Source organism: Athene cunicularia (assembly GCF_003259725.1).
Source record: "Athene cunicularia isolate RWA chromosome 8 unlocalized genomic scaffold, athCun1 chr8_part1, whole genome shotgun sequence".
Classification (NCBI taxonomy): domain Eukaryota; kingdom Metazoa; phylum Chordata; class Aves; order Strigiformes; family Strigidae; genus Athene; species Athene cunicularia.
The window spans coordinates 30,438,965-30,452,579 of NW_020799109.1; the positions used below are offsets into that span (position 1 = coordinate 30,438,965).

The following is a 13,615-nucleotide window of genomic DNA, read 5'->3' on the forward strand; positions in this document are numbered from 1 at the left end:
GAACCCAATCCCTCTCCCTAGAAGCAGCCAAGAGCAGTCACCCTGAAAAACATGCAACTCCAGAGTTCTCAAAGAGCACTCTCAGGAGAAAAGAAAGTATTGAAGGCAAGTGGAATTTGGAGGAGGAGGAGTCTTCTGACATAATTGTTTGACATGGAGCAAACCTTTTAAATGGGAGTCTGGACCAGCCAGTTCTCATTAGGACAGGGATGAAAAACTGCTTTATCTCAGAAGGCCACACAGCAATTCTGGAGTGTTACCATGAGCTTAAGCCTGAGGCTTACTAAAACTTCAGTTTTTGTTACTCGAGGTAAAAGCACTCAGTTCCCTGTTTTGTCTAAGGCTTTTCCATATAACTTTTTTTTGCTTTGAGAATAACCTGAACTCGATTAATTCTGTAAGGCAGCAAGGCAGGAAAAATCAAGAAAATCTGAATGTTACAGGTTGCATCAATGCATCACTGAGCACATAAAAGTTAAGAGATTTTCTTGCTGTGCTCATGTGGAATGTTCTTATTGCTTACATAATGGAATCGTAAGGCATTTCATCATGTATGTAATGGTATTTATAGTATGAAATATCAAGAGTTCACCTTTGGCACAGAGAGATTTTCAAAGATTTCTTCCTAAAAGTTAACACAGAAGTTCAACTGCTTCAATGAATTCAAGCAGAATATAAGGTTTGTGGTAACAGTTCACAACAATAAAGATAAAGTTCTTTGACAAAAATTGCTACAAAACACATCTTCAAAGCATCCATGGCAACTCTGAAGCTGATGAATTACCTGAAATTGAGTTAGATAAACGAACTACACACTGTATTGTGCATCTTACTCAGCTGTGGAAAGATGAAATTTCTACCTTTTACTATATTAAACTACAGCTATTCATCTTTTTCCATATTCTCAAATACAACATGGGAAAGGATTGAAGCGGTCAATGTCACCTGAGAATTTGCAGGTATTGGAAAAGGAACAAGTAGTTAATTCTGGACCACAAAAATCAGACATTAGCAAGGGGAATTTCTATGTTTCCCCATGTAACACAAGGGCAAGTAAGAATGAAGATAAGAGAGACAAAATAGGTGACAATATCAATGACAAGAACAAAGGGACCAAGAACAGATGAAATCTCAGGGAAGGTGAAAATGAAAAAAGATAGTTCACATGAATAGCATACACAGGATATACAAATATAGAAACCTGAAAAATATCTGGGGTTTAATAGTATTCTGGTTGAGCTGTTTAGAAGAATGTGTGCAATGAGTAATCACCCCATCAGACAAAAGCCCTATTAACTGTGAGCAGAAAGTACTTCTCTGCTGCTTTAACAGATCTGGTGAACTTACTACAGTTTATTAATATTCTTATGTATGGAAGATCTCTAGATCACTAAAATAAAGCATCACTTTCAGGATTGAGTGAGAGATTGTAAGTAGCAATGTCTGAATAGAGAAGTGCAGGTTTTGAATGGCAGTTTTTCTTACCTTTCAAATGCTGGCCAGGAAGTCTCTTCACTGAGTTCAGAACCATCACTGCTACCTTGAAAAAAGTAAGAATGAATGATACTTTATTCCATCATCTACAGTAATTTCAATTTTGTACGTTTCTCCTCAGAATATTTAAGTGTGTAAAATATTCTTCACAGAAATACCGCAATGAAAAAACTCTGTGATCTGCTTCAGGAATTTCACATAAACCAAGGCAGAGATCTGAAGGGGTTGGGTCTAGGTGCACATTAAGAAGTTGAAGAAAAGGAGTGCTAATAAATGGGAAAGGCATTTTCAAAATTCCTAAATGCAGATTTGTATTTTAAAAGAAAAGTCACTTAAGTAATTCCTTATGAAGTCATAAATGGTCATGACACAGAGGTGCAAGTTTGCAGCAGTGCAAACTTACTGCTGAATCTCCAATCCGTTAGAAGGCTTTGCTAATTTGAGAAGCCTTAAACAACTTTTAAAGCTATCTCCCACCTACTCAGATCACAATATTTTTTCCTTCTGTGCTTCACAATGCAATCCGGTATTACTGCAAGTATTTTATTTTAAACACTGAAAGTAGAAGAAAAACACAAAATCCAAGTATCTGATGCATCCACTCATGGCAAGCCCATAAATCACATATTAACTTTGCAATCATAGTAAATTCCATTAGCCTGAAAATCAGTATTTAAATACAGACACAAGGTAGCATTATCTGTAATGTTGTTAAAAATCAGTAACTATGTTTCCCTATAGAAATGCTGTTAAGAACTCAGTAACTTTAGTTGTAACAGTACTATAAACTATGTTCAAGCTGTGGTCTCGCAAGGTCTTCACCAAGGTCTTCACCTTTCAGACCAGACCACCTTCCCATGCCAGCCACCATTCTCACCCTCCACTTCAAGCCAAAATGTGTTTTTGTCTTCAGATGGTCCCAACTCCTCAGTTTCAGCCTAATTCAATGTCAGCTACTGCTAAAAGCCCACCTTTTGGCACACAAACCTGAGAACTTGTTTGTTCTGCCTCCTGAAAACTAGTATATAAATGAAATTAATTGATTCACAATGATTTTCAGTCAAATTGAAAAAAAAAAAATAACCCTGTATCAATGCACCTTACTTAGGGTTTTCACAGAGAAACAAAGGCTGAAAATGGGAACAAATCCCCTGTAATTTTACAGAGAAAAATCAGCAGGGAAGAGTGGTGCCCTGAAGACTAAAGCTGTACAAAGGTAAGTCTGGATATCCACTGAGTAAACACAGAGTAAAGATGGAGGCAATAAAAATTCACACACAGCAGGGGTAATTCCAGCTAAGAGCCATGAAAATCTCAGCATGGAGTGAAGTTCTCTCTTTGCAAGATCCAAGAAAAAATACATGCCTTTATCTGCCAAGTCAATTCAACCTCGATGCCTCTTTTCCAAACATTAGCTCAACATCCTCATAGTAACATGATCTCTAAGGGATACTAGATAATTTGGTCTCAGCTTACCCTGAAATTTTCCTAAAGGAAGGTCCTAACCTGGTTCACACATTACAGTAGAAGGGACTTGTATAGTGGAAGACACTAAGAGACACATAAAAGCGATGTTCCAGTGGAGCTACTGGCTCCTAAACTAGGCAAAAAGGTCCACAAGAAGGGGAGCACAATACTCAACAGGTGACTAATTATTTTCTAGAAGCATCTTTAAAGTACTTACATTCTCAGATCATTGATCCTTAAGCATTCAACTGCTTAAAAGGTTACAGCAGCAGGTAGCTTGTCCACAAAAGAAAAGTACAGTTACTTATACTTCTGTGACTTAAACTTCCTCTGTAGCTGCAAGGACAATGTATCTAAGAGCCACAGTTACTACAGTGGAGTAAGTGTTCTTACTTCCAAGTGACAAACCTAATCTGTAAGCAAACATTCATTCTGGTGCCACAAGGCAGGTGAGTAAAAAGTGACTATAAAAATAATCAGAAGTTCTGTTCAGCACAGTTTACATCTGACCTGCATGATGCAAAAGTAAAAGAATATGTGGACTGAACTCCATGTTGTTCTATGCACTTTTATACAGGAATACTGCCAGAGAGATCATAAAGGCAAAACTGGAATAACCAGTTGGAGAAACCTATCCAGATGGAGCCTGCTGTTATGGTAGAAGTCTTTGCAAAATCCCACAACAAAGCTTATCAGCTTCAGAAGAAATAACTCAGTATTTTCAGCAAATTCTACATCTCAGTGAAAAGCTTAATGATTTATTTAATACAAACAAAAACACAGCAGCACTCTCTGTAAGGCAATATCCAAAGTCTCTTCAAATAAGTAAGTAGCATGATTTGGGGATGAGGAGACAGACTCACATCTGACAGAATTCAGAGACAACTTTAAGGAGCTATTTAGGCAGCTCCAAGCTGGCTTTGAGGAAGACTGTTTATAGTAGAGTATCTTATAGTAAGATCAAAGACCTTCTCAGGCCATCTGATCCAACACTCTAGTCAGAACAAACATAACTTGGTGATCAGATTGCTGAGTGCCACATCTAGTCATGTTCTTCAAGGAGGCACTCCACAGTCTCTCTGTGCAAACTGTTACTCTGTTTCACAACCTGCATCTGAAAAAAGGTTTCCTTGCACATAATTGAAGTTTTCCTTGTTGCTACTTGGAGCAATCTGTGCTGCAAAATGATGCAGTAATTCCTGTTTATTCTAGTCATCCAGTCAACAATGAAGTTATTAGGGACACTTAGAATCATACTTAATTCCTTATTACTGCATAGATTTATCTCTGTATTAACAAGTAGTGCAATTTTGATATGACTAGAGTTCTACTTCACTGTGGCCATGACAGAAACCCACATAATTAGATCACCTTAACAATACTGTATCATTAAGCCATCTTTTTTATATTTAAAGTAGGCTGATACATTAAAATTTCATCTGAAATGACATTTTCATGGCAACTATATTAGCTTTGCTAAGAAAGCTGTATTAAGTACAGTGTAAGAAACACTGTACTAAGTCTACAGAAAGATTGAAAAGGGAGTGTTGCTTTCTAAAAATGTAAACAATCTAGAGCAAGAGCTGAAACGGCGTCTTTCAGAAAGTGATAAACCTTATTACAGTATCAGTAAAGTTACAAAACTTATATGAATTCAGGGGATTCATAAACAAGAAGTTTAATTTTAAAAGTTTAATCTATATAGAAATTGCCAATTACTTTAAAAAGCAATGTTAATTTGGAAAAAAGTGGGCCAAACATGACAGATACTGATTTAACATCTATATTGACGCCTAAACAGTTTTTATAGAACATACAAAACGTATATATAGAACATCTCTAACAGGATATTTTAGATTCTAAAAACTCCAGGAGATTTTTTGCACAACAGAAGTTCTAATACTAAAAAAACACCAACAAATCTTTTCCAAAAAGCAAAAGAATATGCATTACATCCCTCCCTCCAAAACAAAACAGAGGTGAAAGGAACTATTTTTAAGTTAATAAAAGTTAGATGTCTAGCCAAATGCTGTTTAAACATTAAGTGCACTATTTGACTATCACCTCAACTGGAAATATTTCATTCATTCAGTACTTTAAAAATATATCACCTTCTTAAATTCTTCACAAGTATGTACTCAATATTTGAGTTTTTCCAACCACCTCAAGCAGGTCTTCAGGTTAAACTTAATACAAATCCTAGGTAGTTTAAGTGCTTTCTATTACTTAATGTTCTACCCAAGTTTTGGCTTTATGTAAGAAGCCACTTGACACAAACCACTATCTTCCTAGTTTTCTTCATTGCTAATAAAATTTAAAATTTCTTGTACAAGATTAAAAAAATATTAGTTTTGTTTCTCTTTATTGCATAACATGAAGGCTTTTTCCTATCTTAGGAATAACAGCAATTGGCAAAATGTTTTTTTTACTGTATTGATGATTATCTGAGAAGTCTCAGGATCATTTACACAGAGCTCTAGTACTGCAGCTGAACACAGATGTGAATTTTCTGTTTGCATTTGTAGACATGCACATACATGCTACAGCTCTGCATTCTCATATCCACACCACAGCCACACAGACAGCGTGAGGCTAGGCTCCCAGTTAGGTGATAGAGAATGCCTACACCATTGCATACACACTCCCCCCTGGTTACAGCATCCACTCATTGCTGAAAGTCTGAGGATATTGAACATTTAACACAGGCTTCCTTTATCCAGAAGTTAGTCCCCAAAGTTAAACAGGTGTTAATATAAACAAACCAACCCCAAAGAGTTTAAAAAGTATTCAGACTAAAAATTCTTTCCCCTTCTCAAATCTGCAACTGACACTCTCCTGGCTCCAGTTACACAGTGTTTTCAGAGCTCTAGTCACTATAGCCGGTGACGATCTGACAGAGCTTGAAATTCTAATGTGAAAACACAAAAAAATGGGTCAAGTGGCCTGAACATCCAATTGCTGTAGCACAGTACAGCCCAGCTAACATCACAGAGATAGACTCCATGCCCTGAAAGTTACAATCTGTCTTTTTGAGTCTACAACCATACTAAATATGCTCATATATACTGAAGTAGTTCATTACCATTTAACTGTTCTACAGTAAAGTTTAAATACCTCAACTTTGGCTTGCTAGGGAACCAAATACAAATGGCGTGAAGACTGGCAACCAACTCAAGCAATATGATGTCAGAGAATCAACACAAACTTTTAATACCATCACTGATAATGAATTTCACTGTGAAAACCTAACAAAAGCAAATAACCAAATTGATAAAGATGGGGCAGAAAGAGGGGGTTTGTACAACTGCATTAACGTCAAAACACCCAAAGCACGTACCTCAGACCAAACAATACTCATAAGGACTGGGGAAGAAACAGGATTCTAGAACTTCTGTATATGCCTCTCCTTTGCTCAAATCCAGGCACCTACATATACTTTTGGTTAAAAATGTACAACACAGCTTTCATATTTACCCTATCACTAATACAGGGTATCCACATTTAGGACAAGAGACAGGCATCTATATACTCTTTTAAATGGAATATTAAAAAACCCAACAAATAACATTTCTTCTGCCCGATACTCTACCCAAACTCTGATTTTCTGACACAAGCTGCTGATGACTCAGAGTCCTAAACACCTGAGCAGTATACTACAGGGTAAGGAATCAAACAAACATTGGCTGTGTAGAGTTCTTCCCTACTGTATAGGCTGCCAAAAACCTGAAAGCGAATGCATACACTGTATACCTACATCTATGTTTCATTTATTTAGAGAGAAATATAATCCCTTGTAGAATTCAAGTACTTCAAGATGGTAACTTAATAGAGGAATTCATTAAAATGCTGATATTCCTGTATGCGTTTTATGCCAGTTCAGGTTTGAAAGTGTACTGTTCTTACAAAGGCACTTTTCTTGTATTAATTCACACTGATTTAAAACACCTTTGACCCTGCAGCATTAATTTCTCTGCATTAGAATAAAGCTCAAGTTATTCTCAAATGCTTGGAACACACAAATGAAGGTAAATGTTCAAGAGCCTTAGTTTTTCCAGAGCTTTCATGCATATCATTGTACATTACGAAAAATAAGTGGAAAACAAATAGTTTGAGAAAGAAAGAAAACATTCCCAAGTTAGAACAGAATTTGCATTCAACACTGCTACAAACACGATTTTGAATTTTTAAACACTTAAAATTATATTCTCAGTTTATTTCAGCTGAGTATTTCTGTGTTCATACCTCAACATCTACTCTTATGTGGTATACATGTGAGACTGCACCCTTAAAAGAAAACCTCCTAAGCAAAATTACTTTGTGTCAACATATGTTAGGTGCTGTAGGAGGAGAAAAGCCACAGAGAAGCAATATATGAAAAGGAGTCTATTTTACACCATCACTTTACCTCTACAGAATTATTTAGACAATTAGCCATTGTAGACAAATTCAGTTTCAGAAAAGATGTTCAGTAATGCAGCTAAGCATTTCATAAGAAACAGTGGAAATCCAAAACTTCTGAGAACATTAATGAAGCAAGCTGAACATTGCTGCAATACTTATGAGTAGCTTAAGCAAAAAAAAAAAAAAGCTTAAAATCAACAATTATTAGAAAACCATGTTTCTTAAGAAAAATATGATTGAAAGGAAGTTGCATGCTATTTCTGAGTGGAACCACAATCTTGTAAAAGTATCTTTATTTATCCTACTTTAGGTGAGGAGGTGACAGCAGGCAAATACATGTAGGAGAACAGCTGGTAAGAGTGTGCCGGTGGTTCCTTCAACCCAGTCAAGAGCAATGCTGAGACCTCAGAAGGGCAAGCTCACTCTTTTGAAAGAATATACAGTGACCTCATCAAAAATGTGGGATCACAGAATAAAACTATCTTGTAGCTTTGAAACTTACTAATAGCAAGCAGTGGGGGTTCTCAATGAACACTCACTGCAAAGGAAAAGCATCTGTCCCAATTTACTAATAAAGCAGATCTCCTGGATTGTCTGCACAAACCAGACACTATTTTCAGCAGTATTCATCTGTCTATTTTCATGTCTCATCTGTCAAAAGTCTCTTTGTAGTCATCAGAAGTGGACTTTTAAGGACACAAGTCATATAACCTCTTTTTAGCCACCCACCTAAGAATGAGATGAATTGTGTCCTTGAAGATCTTAATTCTCTATGTGATTATAAAGAACTCCAAATGACACTCAAATGTAGCTGTCTGAATAATGAATGTTTAAAACTTAGAAGAAACTATTTCCTTGTTACATTCCTGAATTCAAGAGAAGATTTCCCATCTGATATTGTATATACAACTCATCAAGTGTTTCTTCCTTCTAATTAGGATAGCCTTGGCACTGATGAAAAAAAGATTTCTCACTTTTGTGCAGATAATGAGCACTTATAAAGTAAATCAGCAACAGAAGCAGATGTACACCTCCCTTACTCTAGCATAATATAGGACTGTCTGCTGAACACAGTCTCATAGTTCTAGGAACAAGAACTGTTTTGACCCAAGCACAAGAAATTACTATAATGGGGGCTATATCTTTTTTGGTTTTTGAGTTCTAGGCTTTTGCAGAATGAGTTGAATGTACAAATATCAGCTTCCAGACCCTGAAATTAAGAAAAGAAGCTGATAAATCAATGATAGAATACCAGGCTGGAAGTGACCTCAAGGATCATCTGGACCAACCTTTCCTGACAAAAGCACAGTCTAGACAAGATGGCCCAGCACCCTGTCCAGCTGAATCTTAAGTGTCCAGTGGGGAATCCACCACCTACTTCCCTGGGGAGATTATTCCAGTGGCTGATTGTTCTCACTGTGAAAAATTTTCCACTTGGGTCCAATCAGATCTCCCCAGGAGTAACTTGTACCCATTACTCCTCATCTTTTCCATGTGACTCCTTGTAAAAATGGAGTCTCCATTGTCACTGTAGCCACCCTTTAAATGCTGGAACATGGGGGTAAGGTCTTCCCTAAGCCTTCTCTTCTCAAGGCTGAACCAACACAGTTCTCTCAGCCTGTCCTCTCACAGCAGGCTGCCCAGTCCCTTGATCATCTTTGTGGCCCTTCTCTGGACCCTCTCCAGCCTGTCCACATCTTTTTTCTACAGCAGGGGCCAAAACTGAGAACAGTATTCCAGGTGTGGCCTGACATGCGCTGAGTAGAGAGTGGGATAACCACTTCTTTCTCTCTGATGGCGATGCCCTTGCTGATGCAGCCCCAGCACCCTGTTGGCTTCCTTTGCCGCAGCCCCACACTGTTCACTTGTGTTGAGCTGGTTGTCCCTTTCCACAGAGCTACTCCTCAGCCGGGTAGATCCCAGCCTCTGCTGCACTCCTGGGTTATGTTTTCTCAGGTCCAAGACCTTACACTTGTCTTTGCTGAACTTCATAAGGTTCTTGCTATCCCACTCTTCCAGCCTATCCAGGTCTTCCTGCAGGGTGGCTCTCACTTCCAGAGTGTCCGCTTCCCTACTCAGTTCGGTATTGTCAAATCTGTCCATGGCTGTCATGTTACAGATAGGCCTATTTTCAGGAAATCCCAGACCTCAGTCACTTTCTGCATTGCTGCTATTTTAGGAATCATTCATTGCAAAGAAAAATAATCAGAGTATCCTTTGTACCTGAAAGATTAATTACACTGATGTAAAAATTATTGTATGCAATGCACCATTTCCCAGAATGAATCAGTCTCTTCCAGCAAAACACAAGCAAAATTACCCATCATCACTTGAACATGTGCTTTTAGTTTAGAGATACAGATATTGCAGATTAACTGCTCAGTTTTAGTATGCTTATATGCAGAACAGAGTTTTGTGAATCTCAAACCTAGTGATGGTCTAACTGATCTCTATCAGATATTGAAAGCTTCTATCACAGGGATAACTGAAGAAATCCAAGTGGAAGAGTCCTAATGTATATGAAGTAGTTGGTGTGTTCACCACTAGAAAAAGAAACAGTTCTGTGATGAATCTTTGTAACATGCCTATAAATGGCTTTAGCGAATTGTAAATAGATTACAGTAATCTGTTAACAGCAAAGGCAACTCAGACAGGGGGCTTGATAAAAAAAGCATAAACACACATACTCTTAAATTAGATAAAGCACTGTAATGGTACAGTGCTGCATACAAGCATCCTATAGACACTGCTGTTACACTGCTGCTTTTTTGATATTTGATATAGACAGATTATATCAGATCCTTCAATATGAAAAGACTGGAAATGTCTGAACACCTCTGAGCCCTCAAAACACAAGTGATTTAAAGTACTCTAAGGTCACATTCAAGGTGCTGGCATGTCAGAAACACTGTCCATATTTTGAAGAGGGATCATTTATCCAAAAAGTTAAGTCCTATATAGGCTTATATCTAAGAAAAGGTAGTCCTGTGTTTAGAGCGACAGGTTTAAATCCACATTTATGGGCAAGGTGAGGAATAACACTCTTTTCAGTACACACATTCAGAAGAAGTTTCCTTGACTATCTTTTGAAGTTGTGTTGTAGAATACTGTAAACCTCCTCTCTGCTGCAGTGACTGTACTATTTCCAAGTACTGAGTAAACAGACTACTTCAAACATGATGGAGGAGCTTAGCAGCTTCAATCAACTTCCTTAAATCCTGCTGAGGTAGCAGTACAGAATGCCAGACAACTTATATTTCCAAGAATTCTTCAGTAACAGATACTTCAAGTCTCCAGAACTTACTTCCTTCCTCCATACGCATTTCTAACACCTCTACAAATCTTTTGTGCCATCTAAATTTTCATAATCAAGACATAGCAGAAATAACAATGCTAGACTGTCAAAACAGTGATAAAGACTAAAGTATTGCCATATGGGGAGGATGGAGGTGGAAGAGAACAGGAGAGGGGAAGTTCTAAACACAAATGCTGATCTTACATGAAATGTGCAATGTTGCTGTTTTACAAATGATTTATAAAAGTCTTCTAAAGTGCAAATGTTGTTGCAACTGGTAAGGGTGACTACATCAAGACAGTAAGGCCATGCCTGAGCTAAGCAAGAAAACAGAGTTGAAAAATTCAAGGATAAGACAAAGTAGGAAAACCCTGTGTTCTCCAAAATGTCTAGATGCTGACTGGTTCTTTATTGTATCTCATGAAAAAACTGATTATCAGCTCTGGCAAATCTTCCTTGCAAGGCTCTAATGAAGGTAAATAAATAATGTACTCTAGAAAAAAAGGATCAATTGCAGAGAAGTTTTAGAGATTTAGATAGAAAGCATCAGTAAAAAAAACTGCACTGAGAGAAAAGGGCAATGCTACATCTCAAAAATGATGACAAAAGTTTGGTTCTCCTGTACTGTGCAGTCCCTGAGAATGCAAGCTGTTTGTATGCTGATGAGAAGTATCATTCCTGCTGGATGACTGTGAAATGGCAAACTTTGCCACAGCAGAGAACCTGTAGAAAACAGACAGGCAATGCACATTTAATAGTGGAAGCTGTCTGGCGTGAACATGTTCAAACTAATTTGGTCTAAGATAGTTCCACAAAATTAGTTATTAATGTATTTTTTTTTAAATTATTGCCTCTAGATACTTGATTTTTTTCCACATAAAAAAATATATTTAATGTTTGCTCAGAATATGGCTCTCAAGAAAATATATAAACAGCTCCTAAAACCAGCATAATTTTAAACTGTGTGACCTTGTTTCTCTCCATGAAGGCTAAAAACAAAACTGTTTTTTAAAATGAAGTTATCCAAAGCAATGCATAACACTACAAAAATCTTTACCATAAATGCCTAAAACCTGAATACCATTGAATTCTATCAAGCAAGTAATTTTGAGAAGAAGGACTGTGATAGAGGTTCCATTTCTCAATGGATGCAGTTAGGTGGATCCAAGAGGCACTTGCCCTGCCCTGCCTCCACTTTAAGGATCTGTGTGTAACAGGAAAAAAGAGCAACTGCCGTCATATAAGAAAGTCAGAAAACAGTTGTTCTCAAAAGAATATCCTAAATAACTGAAGATAAATAACTTACAAAAATGAAGTATCCGAAAGTTTAATTACTATCTACTCTTGACAAAAGTCTGCTGCCCTTCTCCACCTACATTTCTAAACTTGTTCCGAAACAGAATTGTTTTTTTTAGAATAGTATCACTGCTTGTACAATCACCAACTAATCATGCTAAAATCTGTATTAAAAGATCATGTACTGCATGACTATGTTGACAGTTCCTACCTATTGAAATTCCACTAGAAAGGGTGGAGCTTTCTGCTTGCCCTCGGGATGGGACATGAGGCTCCATGACACTGTCATCCAGTAGGTGCCTTGGTCCTGCGTTGGGGAATGTTGCACTTTTAAATTCAGCTGTATTCATTTTGTGTATGAAACTAGAAATGAACAGGGATAAAACTGTTACAACATTATCTTTGATACATTTCAAAAGTAGTTGCTTTAACATCCTGAAGGATTGCATGCTGTGTGTTCCAAACACCAAACTAAATCATAACTCAAGTTGTATGCAATTGTTCACAAACTCTATTATCTACAGGAACTGCCAGTCTTAAAACTGTACAACACTCCTGCAGCAAAGTCAAGAGTACTTTAAAAATTACTTTCAATATCCTAAGGTATTCTTGTCTTACTATAACACTTACATAATTGAACTTTAGAATTGCATTCTAGCTCATTAAACTTACACAATGGATGTTAAGAGATGAATTACTGAATAGCTACAATCTTGCATTTTGAAAAGATGACAAGGGAATTGATGATACAGTGATCAAGACACTAATTCAAAGTACACCTACACAGAAAAAACCTGAAGTCATTATTATACAAAGTTATATGAAAGTCTACAAAGGAGGTGTCTCTAAAAATACCAATTAAAATTCAAACTGAAGTAATTGCTTTAAGAATTACCCTGGCATTGAGTTGCTCTAAGCGACAGTTTTGTCATTCAGAAAGAACGTATTTTGGTTAACTCATTGGCTATTCTTATCGTTGTAACAGCTGCACAGTCCTCCTATTTTGACTAATTCTTTTTGGTTGGGATACTACCATTTTAGTTCTGAGCTTGCTCTTTTGCCCCGAATTGGTCTGTAAGCACTGTGTACAAATCATGCTACATTTAAAAGGAAAGTATTTGTATTGCAAGATGATACTTCACAAAGCTTAGGCTTTTCAAGATAAATAAAATGCTGACTTGTATCCCAAACTGTGACATTTCCTGTGTCCGTGTGGTATCAGGTTCCTAGGCGAAGGGGGTGTTGGTGGTAGCAAGGCTCCTTCAGCTGCAACATTTTTCCGTCCACTTTGGGGAGACGCTCCAACTTCAGAGCCTGGGAACAAAAAAGACATTACTCCCGATTAGACAGATTTACTGTCAGGGCTACTTCTCAGAAAACTGTGACAGTCTTGCACAAAACTTCATAAACTCAATTTATAAGTGATAGCCTGCAATAAAACTCATTGGTACATTTGTACTGATAATTAAAAACCCTTTACTTTTGGTTTTCTGCACAGGATTAAAAATAAATACACTTATTTCAAATAGACCACCTATTTACAAGCATTTTGCAAGTCCTAAAGGTTGCTGCATTAGCTACATTGGCATTCAACAGGTACCACTGATCTTCCATTTTTAAACTCCTGCCTTCAACCACTTTTGGCACTGATCAAAAAAAATA

General features: G+C 37.2%; 1 protein-coding gene across 8 annotated transcripts in view; it reads right to left on the reverse strand.

Annotated features, from left to right (window-relative positions):
* Positions 1-13,615, reverse strand: part of RALGPS2 (Ral GEF with PH domain and SH3 binding motif 2) — a 124,692-nt gene that overhangs the window by 17,113 nt on the left and 93,964 nt on the right. For all 8 annotated transcript variants that reach the window (XM_026853466.1, XM_026853469.1, XM_026853467.1 and 5 more), the window contains 3 exons: positions 13,132-13,267; positions 12,165-12,316; positions 1,486-1,540 (listed from right to left, as the gene is read on the reverse strand). In XM_026853466.1, coding sequence (XP_026709267.1) covers positions 1,486-1,540; positions 12,165-12,316; positions 13,132-13,267 — 343 coding nt within the window. The remainder of the gene's footprint in view (positions 1-1,485; positions 1,541-12,164; positions 12,317-13,131; positions 13,268-13,615) is intronic.